Source organism: Neolamprologus brichardi, chromosome 18, assembly GCF_056152115.1.
Source record: "Neolamprologus brichardi isolate AB-2024 chromosome 18, ASM5615211v1, whole genome shotgun sequence".
Classification (NCBI taxonomy): Eukaryota; Metazoa; Chordata; class Actinopteri; order Cichliformes; family Cichlidae; genus Neolamprologus; species Neolamprologus brichardi.
The window spans coordinates 21244172-21265622 of NC_142121.1; the positions used below are offsets into that span (position 1 = coordinate 21244172).

Here is a 21451-nt window from a genome sequence, read left to right on the forward strand (position 1 = left end):
CTTAATTTCATTTTTTGCAGAATAGGAATTCCAGCCTATTGTCAAACCTTTTGTCAAGTCTGCTTGTCACATGCAAAGGTATTTATATTAAAAAAAAAAAAACACTTTTGTAAGAGACTGGCATGTTGATGTGCTGGTCCTTAGCAGAGCTACATGTTGTAGCTGTCTACTGTCACCAGGGGGCAGCGACAAAATATGTGGAACAACCCATAATTTGGGCTGTTCTTGTTATTGTTTGTGCAGTTGTCATTCCTTTAGCTTAGCTACTGCAGTGCAGAACAAAGATGTGACAATATACACATACAATAACATACTTTTCTAAAGTGAAAAGAAACTCAATTTAAAAAAAGAAAGAAAACTGCCTACTGCAGCCATTTTGGGGTGGGGTGGTTCAGAAGGTAGAAAAAGTCATCTGCTAATTGGAAGGTGGGCGGGTTGATTCCTGGCTGCTCCAGTCTGCATGTCAAATATCCTTGGGCAAGATACTGGACCCCAAGTTGCTCTGCGATGTGTTCACTGGACTATGAATGAGTGTGAATGTTAGCTAGAATGCACTTAAATGTAGAAAAAAAGTGCTTGTGTGAATGAGAAATGTTGTATAAAGTGCTTTGAGTGTAAAGTAGAAAAGCGCTATATAAATACCAGGCCATTTACCATTTTCTAAGCTTGTATTTCACACTTTATCATATTTATTTTTCCATTTTTTTCCACACCTCTCTCTTTTGTCAGAGGACTGCAAGCACGAATGACAGTACTGATTGCATTAAGCGTAAATAGCTGCGCTGATAAGCAGCGGTCTTCTTAAAATTCTCTAGAAATTAATGTACTACAATACAAACCCTAGTTTCTGCTTACTTCAAAGTCTTGATTAATATTTTGCAGAGACTGTCAGCAATCACTCATATTTTACAGAGAAAAACATCAGCACACAGATATGATTTGGGGTAGAGAAAGTAAGAAATAATCGAATTTCAGTGTGATCCTGTGTTATATAATTGACTGTGTTTCCTGCAGGCAGTATCTCCACAGGAATTAATGATCTCCAGTGGGAGAAATCTTTTTAAGCACAGACTGAATTGCAACCCATGAATTTTTGCACGTTGAAGGTCTGAAATTCAAAATGAACCATGTCTGAACACTTATGTGTAAACATAAAGAAAAAACACACCTGTTTTAGCGTAAAACTATCATTGCTGGAAAATATGACCACTGTGTTATGCATTGCATTCTCCTCTTCCTCCTTGATTGGGTATGGGTTTTCTATTGTGGTGACCTGCATAGAAGGAGAAAAAAACCCACAAAATAAACAAAGTGTGACAAACAAAGATAACGCTGCTTGGAAGATTTCATTAGGGTCTATAGCTGAAGGGAAAACTAACACCAATTTTAATGTAGTGCAATATCTCAAACAGAAACAGCACATACCCCAGGGTTGATGCTGGGACTCACTCCATTTTTCCCTCTGGCCCTGCCACGTCCTGCTCTACCTGACAGACCAGCCCCTCTTGGCCGCCTCCTCCCGGGAAAGCCTGAGCCTCGCCCCTGTAGATAAAGAGACCAAAAACATAAGCTCTGATAATGACTACATCACATTTTACAAACTAAAGCAGGCAGACAAAAGCGCCAAAGTTGGTTTTATGCTTGCATATGCAATTGATCAGTAGCCAGAGTTTTAAAAGGTTTCTTTTACCCTCTGATATATTATTTGAATCTTTTTTTTTTTACTGCCCAGAGAGGTAATGATTTTCTTTGTTTATATGGATGCAAGCTGCTACTGAAAGTACAGCCCGCACGATGAGTAATTTACCTATTGCAGTCTGTTAGTAATACTTGGCTTTAATGTGTTTTTTAAAAGAACTGTCAGCTTGTTTTAAGGGTCAAAACTACATTTCAGAAATATGTAACATTTGATCATCACGTCAGTGTTTGATATGATGGGGAAAAAAATCAACCTGGTTCTTGACATTCTGATAATTCATGGAAATGACTGTTATTTCAGAGGTACACTTCCAGACAACCAGCATGGGAGAAAGTGAAAGAGGCCTCTGAACTGCTGTTACAGAGTTCCACTCTGCCTTTTGCACCTTTCTGACAGCAGGTCTCTAGCTAATCACGAATGACTGACTTATGTTTAACTGAACTTCTCAGTCCCTGCCCTTAAAATCCCACAGTTGGCCCTGATCCCAAACTCAGGTCTCGCCTATTCAATATTCCTCCTAATAGGCGCACTGTATGATGGTATTTAACCTGAGTTACACCCCCTACCATAGAGTACAAATTAACCCTTACCCAGTATTGCTAAGAGTAATGGCTGTCACCATGGCAACAAACTGGCTTAGACTTCTCATAGAGTCAAAATCTGAGAGGAACAATGTACTTTAATAAATACAGCTACTTGAATGGGTTTAAGTACAACACAGAGAACACATTAGTGCATTGCGGACAAAGAGGAAATGGAACACTCAATGCAAGGATCAGCCAATTATCTGAGCTAATATTCAGCTTTTCGTTCCTCCTCTCTCCCAGATTGTTTATATAGTTATTATTTTTTACCATTTTATTTTATTATTTTGATCTAAAAATGTGTTACTTTGGCGCTCATGTAACTTTGATGTATCTGTAGTGACCGCTTTGTGGTCTCAATGCCCTGCCCACAGCTCCCCGTTTGGTTAAATGTAACACTTACAGCTACTGTGCAACAAGGCAGGTGCAATGCACCGGGATTCTCATGAGACCATGATCACAATCACAAAAGAATCCATCTTGACTAGCTTTAGCTTTGTGACTGTAGCTGAAGTTTTTTTCCACCAAGTCTTTACCGTTCAAACTGTTGCCCTTTCTCTCTTTGTATAATCTGTGAACCTCCGTACTGATATGATAAAATGGCGATAAAAACTGATACAGTTGTATACTTGTGCCTGTAACCCAGCCATGGCACCAGCAACAGAATGCTTTAGGTTACAAAAATCGAGAGGTGCACAACCAGCCAAAGTGACACCAAAATGGCCGCAAGCGCCAGCGGATGTGACGTCAAGGGAGCAAGCGGTGAGCATAAAAGTGACATTAGGCATAACATAAGAGACTTGTTTTTATTGATAGCCTGCGAGGTTTTCTTTGGTATTCTTTACAAAGATGGCAAAAATTGTCTAATGAAAGTCTAACCACCTAGCCAATAAATGCACATGTACCCTCAGTGCAATTGGTAGCTCTTATTCTGCTCTCTAGCATTGGTGAGCTCAGCATAGCAGCACCCTTTAGCTTACACCGGATTGCCAAGACAGGACCTTCACTATTAGCTGTAGCAGCTTCCTTGGGAAGAAGCTACAATACAAGGTCCTCCACAATAGTAGCTTGGTCATTGAGCCAGTGGAAATTGGTTAACAGAAACTAAACATCAACATGAGAGCGAGAGGTTTGTCTACAAGTAAGTAAGACAGCCGATGGCTCTGGAAAATGAAAAAAAACAAACAAAGCACCTAAATGAACTGGCGAATAAATGTAAAATACTTTACTGACCCAACTGGGTAAAATCTCTACGTGGGAGCTTTTGAAACTCCTCACTGCAGCTGGTTTTTCCTCTTCGCCAAGCACTGTGCCCTACAGTATGTTGCCCTGATGGTTTGAAGGTAGCTTTTGGATTGATGTTGATAAACAGATGGGTTCATCAAGTAGTTTTTTAGAGGAAAAAAAAACAAAAACAAACACTTGCTAGATTGCTCTGTGTAAGGTCTGAAATTAACACCAAGAACCAAATGTAGGTAGATTTTCCAAAAACGGTAAAATAATACCTCCAGTCACATAATTAAATGTCACATAATTTAAAAAACAAAAACAAAAAGATCATGCTAAATGTGTCAAACCTTGCTATGTTATAGGGCCCAATGCCCTATAACATTTTTTTTAAACTGTTTTGAGGTTTCCCTCTCTCACTCACTCACTCTCACACACACACACTTTCCACACCTGTATTCTGCAAAGGTCCGCTCCTACTGCATTTCTGATTCTGACATTTATTTCTAACCCTAACGATCAAACTATAATTATCTCTGGGGCATAAGTGGAGACCTGTTAAATACGGCATATTGCTACAAAGACTGTACTCCCATGATCTATTAATTACAACAAGAATGTCCAGTTTTCCAGTTACATCAAACATGTGTCATTAATAGCTTTAGTGGTACAATACATTGAAAATAAAAAATACAACCTATTTGTATTACAATAGCATAAATAAGAGGATTTAACAGTTATGCATTGTTGTTATTACTCTAAACTGTTTTAGCCACTGTCTTTATTCTGCAAATGCATATACATTTCAAATGTTGTTTGTCTTCAAGCTTTGAATCCATCTGCATTTGTTTTTTTGTTTTTTCCTCCTTCACTCAGGATTATGCCGCTGCTGGCAAACAAAAAGCCTTGAGTAATGCATTACCTTCACTTTCACCTGCTTAACGGCTTTTTGCTGTGTTGCGAGTATCTACCTGAACAAGGTTCAGAACACAGAAAGCAAACTATAGAAGAAATACAGAAGCAATGTAACCAGAGAAAACAAACCAGTAGACACAGCTCCTTTTGTGACCTTAAATTCTTGCGGTGCACCTCTAGTTGGCCTTTTCTGTATTCTCATCGGAAAATGTATTTTCTGTTCTTAAATGCACTGCAGCAATTGAGCCCTTCCAAAATTAACCAGCAAAAAAGCATTATAGTCTGCTAACAGTACCCAGCATTTAGAAAATGTTGAGTTATTTGTGTTACATTTTAAGTTTTCCAAAATGTTGTGTGCCACATTGTTTATCCTGTGTGTTATTAATTGATGTGTTCAGCTAAGATAATATGGGTCCCTGTACTACACAACGCTTCTCGCAGCATCAAAAAACATCATTGCGGATACAGTGCTGAGAGCTACAGTACTGTGCAAAAGTCTTCAGCCACCCCCGTTTCTTTACATTTAACAAGGAAAATGGCCATGACAGAGTCTGCATGTTTTTTAGATGGCTATGGACACTTACTGGTAAAACAGTGAGTGTCCATAGCCATCTAAAAAATGACTCTCCTGACCTCCTCCAATCATACTGACAATGATCTGAACCAAAAATTTAAAAATTTGGTTTTAATCACCCCATCAGACCTATTGCAGCTTTACAGACTACACTTACAGACTGTTACAGGACTTTCAGTTCAGCCAGTTCTTATGTAACATGGACTATCTTCACCTCTTCTCCCAGTTTCCCTTCCTTATGAATGGTTTGGCAGCCATCCTTCCACTGAGATTATTTCTGATGAGACTTGAGTGAACAATATATCGATCAACTGAAGGGCGAGATGCATCTCTTCAGGTACTGTGCCAGGTCTTTGCTGATTCCCCCCCTCCCTCAATGTCTTAAGGACATGGCTTTCACATACTGTTCATGTACTGTAGAAACTTCCTTAGCCTTGTCACTTTTCTTTTGTTCGCCACAAACCAGTTTCCTCAAATGTGTTTTTAAGGGCACACTGCATACAATGCAAGATATGCCAGGATTTTAGCTAAAAGCTCTTTGTGAATCATTTTGTTGGTGCATAAATATGCCTGAATTACAATTTAAGACACAAGATACAATTTAAATTTATTCTTAGCTAAATTATCTGCTGTGGGCAAACAACACTGGTTCATCCCGTGAACCAGTCCCTTTTTTAAAAACCTGAATGATTCATAGATCAGTGTTAAGTGGCTTAATAAACAAAAACATATGGAAATGGTCAGGTACAAGCACTAGACTGAAAATAAGTGAAAAAACAGCCAATGTCCAAAGAAAACTTTAAAAGAAGATCACAAAGGCTGATGAAAAATTGTTCATGATCACTTAAAAAAAACAAAAAATAATAAAGTCTGGCAAAATATAAAGAAATGAAGAGGCTGCTCGAGATTTTTGAACTGCACATCTTGAATTTTGGCTTCCAGAATAGTGGCATGTTAAAAAATAATTACATAAATAAATAAAAATAAAATCCTTTTTAGCACTATACCATACCCTTGATTACGCAATTCCAATCTGTAAAAGCACAAAATTATCTTGTTTGTACAGAGTAATATTTCACTTTCACCCTAAAAACGTCATTAGCTTAGTCATTGGTATGCGACTACCCCTCTCACTTTAAGATTACAGTAATTGTTGTTGTTGGCTTCAGTACACATTAGTGACATTCAGGAACACTCAGGGAGTGCGCGTCACTTTGGCAAACAGAGGGCTAACAGAGGGCAGCTGCTGCCCTGCCGTCTCTGGTGAGCCATGGTATTTACCACTCTGATGCTCCAGCCGGGACTGCCAGAGGACTGCCTGGTCTTTAGGACGTCCCAACCCTCTGGCTGGTCTGGTGACCAGGACAAGGGTGAGCTCACACTGCTATGGGGACTCCATGCACCCTAAGGTAAGGAGGGGTGGGTGAGAAAGTGAGAGAGGGAGAGAGGGAGGGAGGAGGGCGACAAAAATAAAAGAAAAAAAATGCAGCAACTTAAAAACCAAGCCAGCAAAGAAACAAAACATACAAAGAAAGATGTTAGAGAAATGTAGTGAGCTCCTACTGTAGCCATTTGGGAATCACTCAATACACACCCAAACTGTGCAGAGGTACAAGAGAGCATCTGATATGCCAGACTAGAAAGAGGATGAGTTATTAGGTTGCATTCTCTGTTAAAGCGAACCCTTTCATGCACATGAACTTAAGAAGCATCTTTGGAGAGCATCACTGTGTTAGTTGCTTTTCAAGCAGCAGAATTTGCCAGGGGTATCAAGGCACCATAAAGCAGGAAAGGAGGCCCTGTTACCTCTTGCCATGACAACCGAGTATGTTTGGCATGTTGACAAAACAGGGGCACTGCGTCAGTACCTCAGTAGACGAGTGTATCAGATAAAAACATGCTAAATAGAAAAGCAGCATTCAAATTTTTTGGGAAGAGATTTTTCCTGGCCTTGTGTAACAAATTAGTTGGATTCATATGTTGATTTTAGAAATGGGATATATGTAGAAAGAAACGGTGCCAACTGAGTTAGTTTACCCTCACTGGCATCATTCACAGTGTATTACAGTCATGAGTGTAATTTATTTTGCTGACAGTCAGCTTTCAGTTTACATTATAAACTCTAAACACTAATATTATAAGATTAAATGTTTTTTTAATATAGCCACAAGTCACTCACTGTCACTGATGGTGTAATAATGAGATAAATAGGATGTGATAATGGCAATGGTCACTGCAATATGTGATTTGATGAATGCTCATCCTCAACAGGACAGTGACTGATGGTTGCAACATGAACATTGGATGAACAGGGAGACTGATTGCTATGCTATAGGTGGAAGATAGCGAGGGCCATCAGGAAAATGTGATTTAGCTCTAAAATTGCATCTCCTATAAAAAATAAAACACACTCAACTCAGATTTACATAAACACTGTGACTAATCCTGTTGTGCACATTCATGTAAAGAGAGTGCAAGGAGCGGATAGAGCACCATTCACTGTGTTGTCCTAAAATTTCATTGAAAAACATATACTCAACCCCACAAGTTTCTTCAACTCTTTCAACCCAACATAATCTAATTCCATAAACCCACAGGACACCAACCCACATAGATTTAGGAGTGCACAAGATACAAGCACCAGTTGTTAACCTACACTGTTCTGGTTTATTAGTGGGACAGGGAACATCACAGAATCAGACAGACGGGGACAGAAAAATCAACAGTCGCTGTGACATGATGTTCAGGTTCCTACCTGTTTCACTCGTGGTCTCCCAGGAGAAAACTTCCTCTTGGTGATGGCTGGCTTTCCCATCCCAATTTTGGGGGTGAATGCTATGAGAGTGGTGGTGGGCATTACACTGCTGTGGTCACTCATTGACGTTAGAATCTGGGTCTGAGTTAGTTCTCTGGGAGATGTCCCTCGAGCCAGAGGGGAGGAGTGGGAAGGTGAAGAAACCATTTCAGCTAGCCTTTCCACAGTTGTTTTAAGGGGTTTCTCCTCTAAAGACAAACTGGGAAATGGCATACTTGGCTTCTCCGGTGTAGTGTCCATCTCTTCTGATGTAGAAGTGGAGGGCTTAACAGTCTCTGCCAGGTTTCTGTGAAAAATACCCTCTCTCCTATCACTGTTGAGTTCTTTTGGATTAGTTTCCAGGAAAGAACCCCTGACTACATCCATATTTGAAGGCTGGGGTAGTGCGACTACCATCGGTTGGTCCGTGAAGGGTACTGATGCAGTACCTGGTTCTTTGGTGGTTGAGATGATGGCCTTAAAATCCTTTGTGCTGGGGTTGACCATGCCCTTTTCAGGGCAGGCCTCAGTATTTGCTGGTTTGATTTGTATTGTGGTGTCCTGTGTCTGTAGTCCCTCCGTAGAGTGTTGGGCTGGAATAGACTCCTGGCTCAGAGTCACTGAAGACGCAGGACTCTCTGTAGATGCAAGCTGGGCTCTTACTGCTGGTTTTGTTTCTGAAGAAGGAATTAGGTTATTAATGACAAAGATTTAGATTTGGTTGAAAATTTACATCTTAAATTTTTTTTTAAAAAAATGACACATTATTTTATCTTTGATAATAAACCATAAGCATTGTAGTTAACCAAAACTTTATAAAAACAAATCAATATGAGTAAAGTGGTGAATAAATAAGTGGCCTGTACAAACCTGATTTAATTTCTGCTGGAATTTTGACAGAAGGTTCAGTAACCTGCCTCTCTACTATGTCTGCTCCCACAGAGATGTCTAAAAGACAGATTCAATATTAACAAGATTAGGTATAAAATATACATCACTTCATTAAAAGCAAGAATAAGACTGAAGATATTGTGAACAAAGTTAAAGTGGCTAAAGAATAAAGAAAGCAGCCCATATGCACAGGATGGATTTGGAAACCCAGCAAGAAGACAGTTCTCTAAAAATTATGTTTCCATTAATTCTAAAAACACTCATCTCGAATCAGCTGGTAAAAACAAGCAGAACTAAACAATGATGTAGTTTCCTGAGACAATGACACAAATATCACTTTCTTTCACTCGTGAAAGCACCGTGAGAAGTGTGTGAGAAGAGTTGATTTTGGGTAACAAGTGGTTGCAGTGCAAAAAACCACATGAGGTAAGCTTGTATCACAGACTTCATTTTGGTATTAATATAGTCTCTCCTGTTTTCTCTCATCACTTTGGTTTTGTAATGTGTACCCCCATTTCTATTTGGTTTCATAGCAGAGACAGCAATGCGTTTGACTAGTCTGGTATGAATAGAACTAGTCATTGCTGGCTATCAGGAATCCAAACCTCGAGCCAGTATTCTGCCAGACACCCTCTGACAGTACAGATAGCCTAGTCTTAAGAAGGCGCCCACCATTTCAATCCACAAGTTCCCATGTCATACTGATCCTGACACACACATGCACCTGCTACGCATCTCTGCCAGGGAAGGGAGTAACCATGACAACCAACATCCCAGGGTCTGTGTGCTCTGGGCTCATGACTGTGCAGCTTGCAGGTGCTCATCCGGTGCTGATGCCAGAGAGTCAATTAGAGAGATGGGCCTCTAACCATCTCCAGCCATCAGCTATTGACCAAGCTGAACACGCATTCACATTCATATTAAGACCCTACTTCCTATATCTCCTACAGTGAATAAGGTGACGGTTTAGATAAACATGCAGCTCTGATTAATGCAATAAAGGCCTAAAGTCAGGCCTCGCCTGCATTCACAGAATGGATCTAACAGCATCTGTCAGTTAAGTCACTGTAAGCCTGTTGTTAAACCCTGAGGGGTGGTGAATCCTGGCAGGTGATGAACAGCTCCAGTTAATGACTTTAATTGCATTACACGAGTGGGCAGCTTGCAGCATAGTCATCATCACATATTTTTTTAAAAAAAGGAAAAAGTAGGAAAAAAAGAGCATAAATTAAGTACAGTTTAGTTCTTTTTTTGAAGTGTCCTATTAATACCTAGTGAAAAATTATAACTGTTCAGTTCACCTGATTTAAGAGCCTTTAACCCCAAACACTATCTTTTAAGTAAAAGGGGTATGACATGTTAAGAGAAGGGTAGGAATAATACTGTTTTGTGTTTGCTGTTAACTTTAAAAAGTTAACAATTAAAAATGTATGCACAATATAACAAGTTCACTCCACATGTCTTTAAAAACCACAACGAGTTACTCACTGCCTCACCAGGTAAATCCAGTAATGAAACAGTGAATAGCTACAGGAAACGTAAAATGAGAGAACATTTATATGGTGAGCAGTGCGGCCAAGCTGTGTGAGTAATAATGAATGAATGAGCCAATATAGCTCAAAGGCAGGTTAGCAGTCAGGGGATCAGCGATATCACCATCATGCTACTGCAATCCATTCTCTCATCAGTGGAGTCTGCTGCTTAGACAAGAGTGGGCAGCAGAGCTGCCACTGGCAACCCCAGCTAACCATATATTTCACTGATATTGCACTCCAGTGCTGGCAAATCTCACAGGCACCAGAATTGAGATGCAGCTCTGAGCTTCATGCAAGCATTCCAACACTGTGCAACTTAAAGTGGCAATAAAGCTTGCACCATAATGCAATACAAACAATGGAACTACCAGGAAGAACAGTCAGATGCAGTTCAATTTTATTATTACATGAATGACGCTTCAGGATGTCCGTAGAAAACTGGTGTGCACATCAAGTCTTGAGTAGAAGTTTCAATTCAAGTTCAGTACTAAAACTCTTTGATGGTTATGCCTTGAAAACATCCATTCCACTTATCTAATCCTCGGTCGAGTAGGGGCTGGAACCAGTCCCAGTTGCCACAGGACAAGAGACAGAGTACACCCTGGACACATCACCAGGCACAGGGAGACAACCATTCGCGCGTACATTCACACATATGGGGAATTTAGGATCATCAATTAACCTAACCCCAATAACTGCATCTTCTGGTCTGTGGGAGAAAGCCAGAGTACCCGTAGAGAACCCACGCAGACACGGAGAGAAAATCCGGACTCGAAAGACAGTGGACTTGAAACCAGGACCTGCTTGTTGTGAGGTAACAGTGCTAACCATGGCGCCAATGTGTTGACTTGAAAACAATATGTAATCAGTTGAAAAATTTCTTCTTGCAGAGTTACAGTTACAACACAGAAAGTTCTTACGGAGGTACAGCTACAACACAAATGGTAAATGGAATGGTTCATAAATAATGCTTTTCTACTCTGAGCACTCAAAGCGCTTTGCACAACTTGCCTCATTCACCCATTCACACCCATACACACAAGCACTTCTTTCTATGTTCTAAGTGGTTTCTATGTAACATTCATATTTGGAACTTAAATCAAAGGCCATATTTTGAATCCAGCATGGCTGAGACAGCTTGCTGTGCATCATTACATCATAACCTGCTTCTGAAAACCACAAGGTAAATGGGCTACGTTTTTTCCCCCCAGTGAAGAATCACTAGCAAATTTTGCCAAGTTGATAAGTTAGGCTGTTACCTGCAAAGTTTATTTAAAGCTCAAGCAAAATCTGTCAACTTGGTGCCCGTCTCAAGTAGAAATGTTTTATGTTAAATTTTGATGCATGCTAGCAATATTTGGAAAGAAATAGGTGCTCCTTGAAGTAAAGCAGATGATCAGTTCTTAATTAATAGTGACAGGCCTTACATATAATCTTCCCCAGAGACAGTATGGGGAAACAAAGTACTTTACATTTTCAAAACACAGAATTACAAAGGCTATAGAGTTGCTTTAATCTGTTGCTGGTAGGACACCATCTGTTTATTTGGGAGTCCTCATAAAGGCCTCCAAATAAAAGAGGGAGTGCTTCTCTTTAGTGTTTGCCCAAACAACTCATCAGTACTTTTATCTGCAACAACTGTGACTTTCAAAACTTCATCAGTACTGATGTTACAGCACAAATTGATGTTTCATAGCCGAGACTTTCAACTGCTTCTGCGTGGATAGAGGCTGAGTCAATGAATCCTCAACTACAAAGACGGTTTTTCATACTTAATCATATAACCTCGGTGTTTGCTATTTCATATAATCAAAAGAATAACTTTCCTTGTCCTTGCAATAACAAGATATGATTAACAAGGTGATAAACAGATTAGATTCTTATGAGGGATAAATTTGAGCACAGATGAAAATAAAAGATTTCAACATATCAAAAGACAAGGTGAAAGGATCTTAGTGTAATCTGTGTATAATCTAATCTGGAACAAAGACCTACCAGGCTTCGTGTCTGATGTGGCCAGCTTCTCCTCCTGGACAGTAGCCTGTAGATGCTCTGGATCCGAGTGCAATGGAACAGCAAGTAATTCCGGTTTTGGGTCTTTGTGCATTTCAGGAGGCAGCTGATTGCCAAGTTCTAGGTCTGTGTGCTTTTGAGCCAGCTGTACGCCAGTCTCAGAGTTTGTGTGCATGGAGGCTGGCTGAGGGCTGAGCTCTGGGCCGGTGTCCATATCCTCTGGATGTAGCGCCTGCTCTGCAGCAGGAGACCTGCAGTTGGAACAAACATAGTCCTCTCTGGGGTGGATTTCTGCTTGGCCTGAGTTCTGACGCTCACACTCCAGGTGTAGCCATCTGAAAGGAGTGCAAAGGAATTTAAGAGAGTGTCTAATGGGGCAATCATAAAATTTGAACTATCAGTATGCTATCCAAGTGTTTCACCATGTTACCATGAAACAGCAGTGTACACCATAGTAAATAAGGATTAAAAAGGAGCACTGCATGTGTGGTATTACAGTTAAACACAAGTCCCTTACCTTTTACAAGTGTGGCAGAATACTACGTCTTTATGGTGCTCAGGGTCCAAAATGCAGGCACACATAGGACAGCACAGAGCAGGGTCCTGATTTTGGACACAGTTCTCACACAGCAGGCTGGTGTGGTGCCATTGCCCGCTGGTTCGCGTTCCACATTGGAGGCAAACTCTGCAGTTCTGAGGAGAAAATGAACATGAATAAATAAGTGTAGTATGAATTCAGTGCTTCTGCTACACTGATTAGACATTTCAACCATGGAGTGGGAACCAAGCATGAAATCTGTACATACCCAGAGTTCAGTGTAAACATATAAAAATCTCAGTGTGAGTATATAAAGATTTGTACAATGTAAAATCTAAAGATAGACCAGGAGACTGTGAAAAAACATAAATAAAAATAGTGTTTGATGAAAATGACAAACTGGACAATTTTCTGATGAGGAAAATACTTTGGACAACTTTTCAAAAAGCACTTTTATTAATAATCCACATTTGAATTATTTCATCAGTATGCATTTATAATTTTTTGATTATTATTTTTGATTAAGAGCACAAAACTTTAAAATCCTGGCACCAAAATATTCAGGTTACAGCCGCAAAACTGCAGGATACTGCCAAGTAGTGCTACAAATGGCCAAGAGCTGGAATCCAAGTCGGATTACAATAATCAAAACATGGAGGACATCTGAGCAGCGTTTCTGGCTGATTCTTTTTAAACAGACAATTATCAGATATAATCAACCTTTTATATTTTCCAGCTTTCTTTTTCCCCTGCACACACATACACACACCCTTTCCTGCAGAGAAGACATTTTTGGCAACACAGTTTTGGTAAATGGTTTAATTTACTCAAGCATAGACATTTATCACATGGCCCAAAATAACAGGAAAATGTGTATATTTCTTTAAACAGGATAACACAAGCATTGCCTTTACTGTTCGCCAATCAACCAAGCTTGCATGCTGAGTAACCCCTGTAGCGCTTAGTTTGAATGAGGGGGAGAAATTACTTGAAACTTATGATTAAAGCTGCAGTCCTCGTCAAGAGTCAGTGGAATGGCTTGTTGAGCACAGCTTTGTGAGTGACAGAAACACAGTTTAACTTGAGCAAATAAATAGCAGCCAGTGTTTTTAAGGGAGTATCCACACCAACAATATGTACCAGTAAGCAGAGTTGTGTTGGGATTACAAAAAAGCTCACTTGGTTTCCATTCCCCTAGTATGTCACTTGAGTGTCACTGTTCATTTAAAACAGGAAATGAAGAAGGACTATTATTATTATTGTATTCCAAGGTAATCATTACACCACTACTGACTTTATCCACTGACATGCAACACACCAACCTCAGAAATGTCCCTTTGGGTTTAAGAGGTTGGGGTATTAATGTAGTTTAAGTTGCTGTGGGATGGGGGTGGGGGTATAGTAGAATTTTTTGTATTCTGTCTATCTTCAGAAACAACAACAACAAAAAAAGATTGAAAATGAGATTTTATATTGTGAGCACTTCTTTTCCACAAGACATAGTCATTAAAACTTGCCTTTAACAAGACTGTATACACTTACTTTAAATTAGCGGCTTACTCAGCTAACTAGCCTCTGAGCTCAGGTAAGCCTTTTCCCTATGGTACGCAGTCAACGATTCTAGTGTTCATACTTAAAGCCACATCACAGGAACTTCACAGAATACGAAACTGGAACAATGACTCATTTTTTGATTGATTTCTACTTGAGTGAGACGACAATGCTCAGAACAAAACTACCACACGAGTGGGGACATAGGATGTAGGCAAGTGTTCCGGAGAAGCAAGTGCCAAGGCTGTGTGTGTGTATGTGTGGGTGAAATGCCCTTGTGCTGAGTCAAATAGAGAACCAAGAGTAAAGACCTTGCATCACCCGCTGTCTCTACTGACGTGCCCTACTCAAACTGGTGCTGCAAAAAAACATATTAGGCGGTGTGCTAACCAGCCAGCTGAGTGGCAAGCACACCATTTGTGCATGAGCATGCACACAAACATAGTGTTATCTTCCAGCGCTGAGGCTGAACTGAAGTCTTTAAATGATCAGCTGGTCTGAGTCATTCGTAACCACAGAAAGCACAAATTGAAACCATCAAAAAGTTACATTCTCGTGGGTGTCATATGCAAGGTCCAACTAACTTAATTTCTTTTCCATTTAATTGTATTGTTCAGTTTTATGATTGCACCAGATGAATCAATGCAGTTATTTGAAACACTTTAATTTAGTGCAAATACTTTTACTTACAAGCCTGTTTTTTTTTCTTTGTTTTTGGTTCAATTTTTTATTTTTTTTGTTAATTTCAACATTACCCATTAGTTGTTTCCTACCTGACATCTCCATCCGTTGGTGGGAAGAGAGTCTATAACAGGTTGCAGACAGAAGGTATGGTACCCTTTGTCACACATGTCACACACCAGCATTTTAGTGTCCTCTCCTGGATTCCTACAAAGAGACAGTAAAAAGGTTTTAGGGTTGAGATTTATTTATTTATTTTTGTCTAATACAATGAGACAATGTCACTTGTAATGATATAGCTCTATGCTTCCTTCTGTAATCTATTTCTTCTGCTAAGACCTGCAAGACCCGACCTCAGCTGTCCTACTGCATCTACAGTTGAACTCTCTGACTAGCTTACAAGTTCTTTGCTCCTATCCAAGTATAAATCAAATGCAGTAACTTTTCAAGTTCCGGTCATTTTCCAATTATACCTCCAAATCACTATTTGGTGTGGGGATTTCTGTGATTAACCTATTCCCTTCAATTAAACACCACCAACTGAACTGGGAACATTATGTGGGAGTTAGAGCTAATAAAGACTTCCAGACTGTACACTTGCAAAATACAGGCTATTGTGAAGATATATATTTATTTCCATAAACCATACATTTCCATAAATTGTAAGGATATTACATTGATGTTGAAATTATGTTTAAAAAACAAAAAAACAAAGCCATTCATACAGCTATATGAATTGCACTGACCCATCAGACTGTAGCAGGCTAATAAGATCAAAACAGAAAGTAATTCAAAATCCCGTTGCCACCAGTCATGGTTGATCAGAAACAGATTATTTCCGGTCACTGGCCAAATGATCTGTGGATCCCTCAACATTACAAGTGCTAAATTGTGTACATGGTAATATTCAGTTATTGTGAAATCTGAGTTAGAATGACAAGAAAAAGAAGGAAAAGAAGTAATCATATCTTCCTAACAAAAAACCTTAACACTGTCAGTATTTAGACAGCTAATGTTAACGTAATCCAGCAGGTGGCACCGTCTAAGGATATTAACTTAATCAAAAGTTTAACAACATTGGAAATATTTTTAGGAGTAAGAGCCCTCTGCATGATATCAGTGGTAGACAGATTTCCCTAATATTTTTTATGTGTAGGTATTTATTTATTCATTTACGTTTGTACCCACCTTTGCTTTAATCAGCCTAGTGCTGTGTTTGTGGGTTTCTGAGTGAGTATCGGCAACACTGAATTTGCAGAGTGCCATCTGGTCACAAACTATGCAATGTAACTCTTCATGGGCCATTACAAATGTTGATATAAATAGCAAATGGCTAATATTAGCTGATTATAGCCAAAATTAAAACTGATGTGTGACTGAAAGGAAGATTTCTATGTTAGATTGCTATACAAATAATTATGAAACTTCTTGCAAGCCCCTTGTTCAGGAGGCTGAAGGTAAGAAAAAAATAGCTAACAGGAAAAACCGCTTCACACCCAATTTATTAACAGCTTTAAATAAAACAAAGTCATCTCCAAAAGTCATCACCACTTTTGCTCACACTAGCAAATGAAGTGACATTTGATTACTAGTTTTGCTACTTGTACTGTTATACCCAGTGCTGAGTTTAAGCTATAGCTATATGCTGATGATGTCATTTTTTCATTGCTTAATGTTAGTAAAGAAATGCTAGCATGCTGAAACATTTGTCAAACTGATTTACAGTAGCTGTGCAAAGATGCTGTGAGAAGTTGCTGCGCTGTCCATAATGCCAATGAATTGGCTGAAGTAAAAAGATCTTTAAACTAATCAGTTACACTATCTAAAACTGCATCGCAAAGCTGAAAAATATAAATATGCAGCTACAAGATGGTAATGCAATATTTAATACTCAACAGACAGTGGTTACCCCAGGCAAACAGGCCTGGTTGCAAACAGAGCTCTTGTGCTGTTTAAATAAGGTCAGAGGTTATAAGACTGAGCTTCAGGGTACAACGTCCAGTCAGCTCCTCACAAACCACAGAGGTAAACAAACAAGCAGTAAGCATGAAGCCTGGTAGCTTTACAGAAATTAAGAAAGGAAAAAAGTAAACAAAAAGGACAAAAAACAAAGTGCAAAGTAGGGAAAACCGTTATTTAGAGGAGAGGGGAAGTGACTCACTTGCACGTCTGGCAGACTTTGCACTCAGGGCACTGCCAACCTGCCCTCCTTAGAGGGGTCACAGCCATGTCCAGGCATATCCCATGGTAATGCAGACCACAACTGGTGCAAAAGAGCTGGTCCAGTAGATCCCCTGGGCTATCGCATAGTACGCAATTTATATCATCTACAACTGTGGACAGTTGAATGAAAAGAGAAGGCAAGAAAAGTTTATACAATGCAATTTAGTCTTAGTTTTGTTAAATATACATTACGTTATTTTCCTATGGAGTTGACACATCAAATTTTTCTGAACTTACATTTGTGAGTGGCCAATTCAATGTGTTCTGGGCATAAGAGTGAGAGACTTCTGATATCCTGAAAAGTCCCAGCTGCCCCCGCACAGGGGTAATGATAGAGTTGAGCACATCCTTCAGCACAGCACTTAATGGATGCTCCAAGGCGCTTACAGTATGCACAGTGCTGCGGAGAAAAAGAACGATCTTAAAATATGCTTAAAATCTCCCTTTTCTTCAACTAAAACACATTTCTTAAACACTAACAAACGTAATGTTTAAATGGTCTATAAATGATATAAATGCCTGATTTCACGTTAAAAAAATAACATCACATCACATCACAGAAAGGTGTTCGCTCCTATGTTTTTTTTTGTTTTGTACTTTAACCTGCCACATCAAAGAATACCTGTCAGATCAGCCAAGATCTGATGTGTAGCACTTCTTCTTTCTGGACTATTTTATCTTTAGTATCTTTTTGGGAAACTGTTTATTTGGATTAAGACACCTGTTCAAAGTGCCATTTCAGCTACCTGATGATCAGGCTAGAAAACCTCACCCCAATTCCATTTCTTTGAGTTCCATGAGTGTGTACTAGTAACCACTTGGAGATCAAGTGGCAGCACTACTAATGGGTTGCACACACGATGGGCAGCGAAAAAAGAATCAGAGCTCTTTAAGTAGTACCACTTCTGCCGCTAGGAGCCAAGCTGCCATGAGAGCTCAGCCCTGTTGAGTGGTGTGACCTTTTCCATTTCACAGCTGAGAGATCCACGCTGCCAGGCCGACCTTTACCAGCCAGTCTGATCCATCAGCTTTGTTGTGTTTCACTGAATCAGTCCCTCCCCTGCTGCCCCAACACATTAAGATGGTGTTAACACCCATTAGTCCACGGATGTTCTCCCTTGACTCACCTTTGTGCTCCCTGAGTCAATGGCTCTGTCCACATTAAGCAGAGATTGTCCCTCGCCCTCGCAAACACCGTCGGACCACAAGGCACAACTCTGATGTGCCCAGCATTGCCCTACAATTTAAAGACGGATGTGACAAACAAATAACTGAATCAGAGACAAATTCAGTATTAGCATATAAAGCATGTACACTTGTTAACTCTCCAAGTACAAATAATTACTGTTAAAAAGGGGATGTAGAAATAGGCTGAGTCCATTAGCCACACCTGACTCGAAGAGAGACTGGACGTTGAGATCTTCTGGAAGGCCGACATGAGAAAGCTCGTTCCAAAATCGACTGGCTGGGTCTGGCTCATCCTCGCAGCCTTCAGACCCACTGGAACAAAGAAAAAGGTTTTTTAAAAAAACATCATCTCAGCACAGATTTTTTTTAATGTAGAGAACAGCTTAAAAATGCACTATGCAAGAGAAGGACAGCCTGAATCAACTTGAGAATAAATTGAGGACAGAGACATAAAGGTAGAGAATGATGTGCCGTTTTTACAAAAGCAAAAAAATGAAGACAGAGAATGAGCTGGGGGAAAAATGTCTGTCCAAGTAAAAAGCTGTGGGGGAGGGAGGTGGATGAAGAGGAGGAGGACGGGAAGGAGGGCCATCTTTTTTAGCGTGTGCACAAGAGGCTGGCTGTTCTGTCTCATAAAATCTGTTGAAAGGGATGCGTTTCTCCAACTCCCTGGCTTCAACTATTGAGCAGCATAGGATGTAGAATACGTGGAGAGGGAGCATTAACATTTAAAAGGATTTCCAGGAAACAACTAACAGCCAAAATCAAGATGGGGGTTTCTGGGAACATGATGGGAACCTATTCCTTACACTTTTATTAGCAATTATGAAATGGTATTCTCTCCTAATCTCTTTTTTTTCTTAATTTTTAGTCTAAATGATATATTATGATATATCTATAATTTCCTTCTCCCTTGGATTCCATCATCCTCCCCCATGAGGCACAGCTAAGGGCTCAATGACCAATCACACAAACAGCACACCAGCTACTGGTTGGCTTGGCCTGTTGCCAAACCCATAATGCTGTCACTGGCCATTACAGTACTGTGAACTCAGAGAGACAACCAACTGGTTTCAAAGGACCAAAACAAATCAGGCAGTTGTCCAATTGAGCGCAGGAAGGGTCTTTTATTTGTATGATTTGCATGTGTGTGCATACAAACACAAGGCTCTTGTGTAACCTTTGCCTGATCTGGCATCTCATGGCCTGGGGAATACTGACAGTTGGGTGTGTATGTTAGGTGTGACCATATTAACCACCACTACTGCTTCATATTACCAGGATAACAAATTCAAGTCAACTAAAAGAAAAATCTTTTTGATCAGACTAACAGCTTCCACAAGATTTCACAGCAACATCAGTGTATAGAAGCCAAGGACAAAAAAGAACAATGAAGTAAGCTGTTAGCAAATTTTCATTTCTTGCAGCTCATTAACTCATGACAGGGAAGCATTACAGATTATTCCTAGCCAACGATGGCCGCCAAACTATTTGTAACAACAGTGTCAGCCAGGCCTACTTACTTCTTCTTCTCCTTCTGTCCTGAGGTGGTCTCTTCGGCCATTTTTGGCTGAGCAGTTTTATCACCATCGCTGCCATCGCCTGTTGAGCTCCCATCAGCTTTGTGGCTGAAGAGTGCTTCAAGTTGAGACGTGACGGTGAATACTTGTAGATCCCCCTGACCCAGAAGGCTACGACCACCGCAGTAACAGAAGGCACAGAGACGCTCACTAAAAGAAAGAAAATGGGTGGTAGAGGGTGTTTAATTATATATACCTACTGTGACTTAACACAGTGCCATACATGTCGCCATGAATTAAGGCCTCCTTCTTGTGGCACTGGGACTGTCTGTGCTGCAATATACATAAAACCTCACAAAGCAAAGCAGACAGACTATCACCACACATAGACACACACACAGTCTCCCAAAAACATACTGCTATAAGCAGACAACTTGTAAAAAATTATAATGTATTTAAGTAACACAGACCTTGTAATTTAAAAAAAAAAAGAAAGAAAGAAAAGGCAGATAGACAAATCCGGTAATACTACAGATATTTGGATGTGCTAACAATCAACATTTTAAGTGAGAAAGCCATCTTGGAGACAAAGTGGTAAACAGAAAAGCAGCAGAACAGTGGCCAAGAGCTGGAAAGTTGAGTAATAAAGCAAGCAGCAAATATTTATCACATTAAGTGCTGAGATGGTACTGTTAATAAGATCCCAGGAGAGGCTCCTGATCTGCTTTCCATCACCAACATCGATAGAACAGACAGGCCAGAAGACTGATTAGAACCTCTAACAAAGTGGCACCTGGGAGGAAAAGGGTTGCCTCTACCTGCTGATGACTCCCACCTAATCCATCCATGCATGTGTCTAGTATGTGCTAGACCTGTGCTTATTCATTCATAAAAACAATTTAAAAAGTAAAAAGATACACACAGAGTCTCTCACACACATGCATGCACGGTTCTTTATTTTTCAAAAACAGCGATTCTGGGGAAGTGAAAAGTTTTTTTAACCTGCTTTTGACTTCTCTACTTGTTGGGACAGATGGTCCTGCTGAATTCTCGGCTAGAGGGCTCTGGGCCAGAGGGGAAGAGGGCCTGTCCTCCTCTGGCACCTCACTGGTCACTTCCACAGTCTCCACCGGCTGGATTTGTGTTTCTGATGGTAAAAATGAAAAAGACACGGAAGGAAAAAAGAGAAAAGATCTGTTAGGGAGTAGAGAAACAGCTAAGCACTGAATTGTTCCAATGCATCTGCCTCTGTGCTGGTAAATGCTCCTCAATTCACTGCCAATTATGACTGCATGTTTAGCATACAGCCCCTGACAGACACAGGCTGTTACAGGACAGGTTGGTTATATTCTAGTCTTTTTCCTCCAGGTCAGAAACACAGCCTTTTTTTAGCAAGATGGGTGGTAAAATATGGGGACCATATGCTCAAGCACTGATTACAGTAAACTCAGTGGGAACATCAAGGTCTTGTACAGAATAGTGATAACAATAGAGGCAGGGAATAAAAGAGATGGCATG

At 40.0% G+C, this 21451-nt stretch overlaps 1 protein-coding gene across 6 annotated transcripts in view; it reads right to left on the reverse strand.

Moving 5' to 3' along the window:
- Positions 1-21451, reverse strand: part of kmt2cb (lysine (K)-specific methyltransferase 2Cb) — an 81925-nt gene that overhangs the window by 32379 nt on the left and 28095 nt on the right. For 5 of the 6 annotated variants that reach the window (XM_087831597.1, XM_006786465.2, XM_006786463.2 and 2 more), the window contains 14 exons: positions 20936-21080; positions 19937-20143; positions 18616-18725; positions 18353-18462; positions 17463-17625; positions 17164-17335; positions 15095-15209; positions 12750-12925; positions 12215-12567; positions 8664-8741; positions 7755-8470; positions 6281-6403; positions 1426-1542; positions 1169-1273 (listed from right to left, as the gene is read on the reverse strand). In XM_087831597.1, the coding sequence (XP_087687723.1) occupies positions 1169-1273; positions 1426-1542; positions 6281-6403; positions 7755-8470; positions 8664-8741; positions 12215-12567; positions 12750-12925; positions 15095-15209; positions 17164-17335; positions 17463-17625; positions 18353-18462; positions 18616-18725; positions 19937-20143; positions 20936-21080 (2690 nt within the window). The remainder of the gene's footprint in view (positions 1-1168; positions 1274-1425; positions 1543-6280; positions 6404-7754; positions 8471-8663; positions 8742-12214; positions 12568-12749; positions 12926-15094; positions 15210-17163; positions 17336-17462; positions 17626-18352; positions 18463-18615; positions 18726-19936; positions 20144-20935; positions 21081-21451) is intronic. The other variant, XM_006786464.2, reaches the window with a different exon arrangement.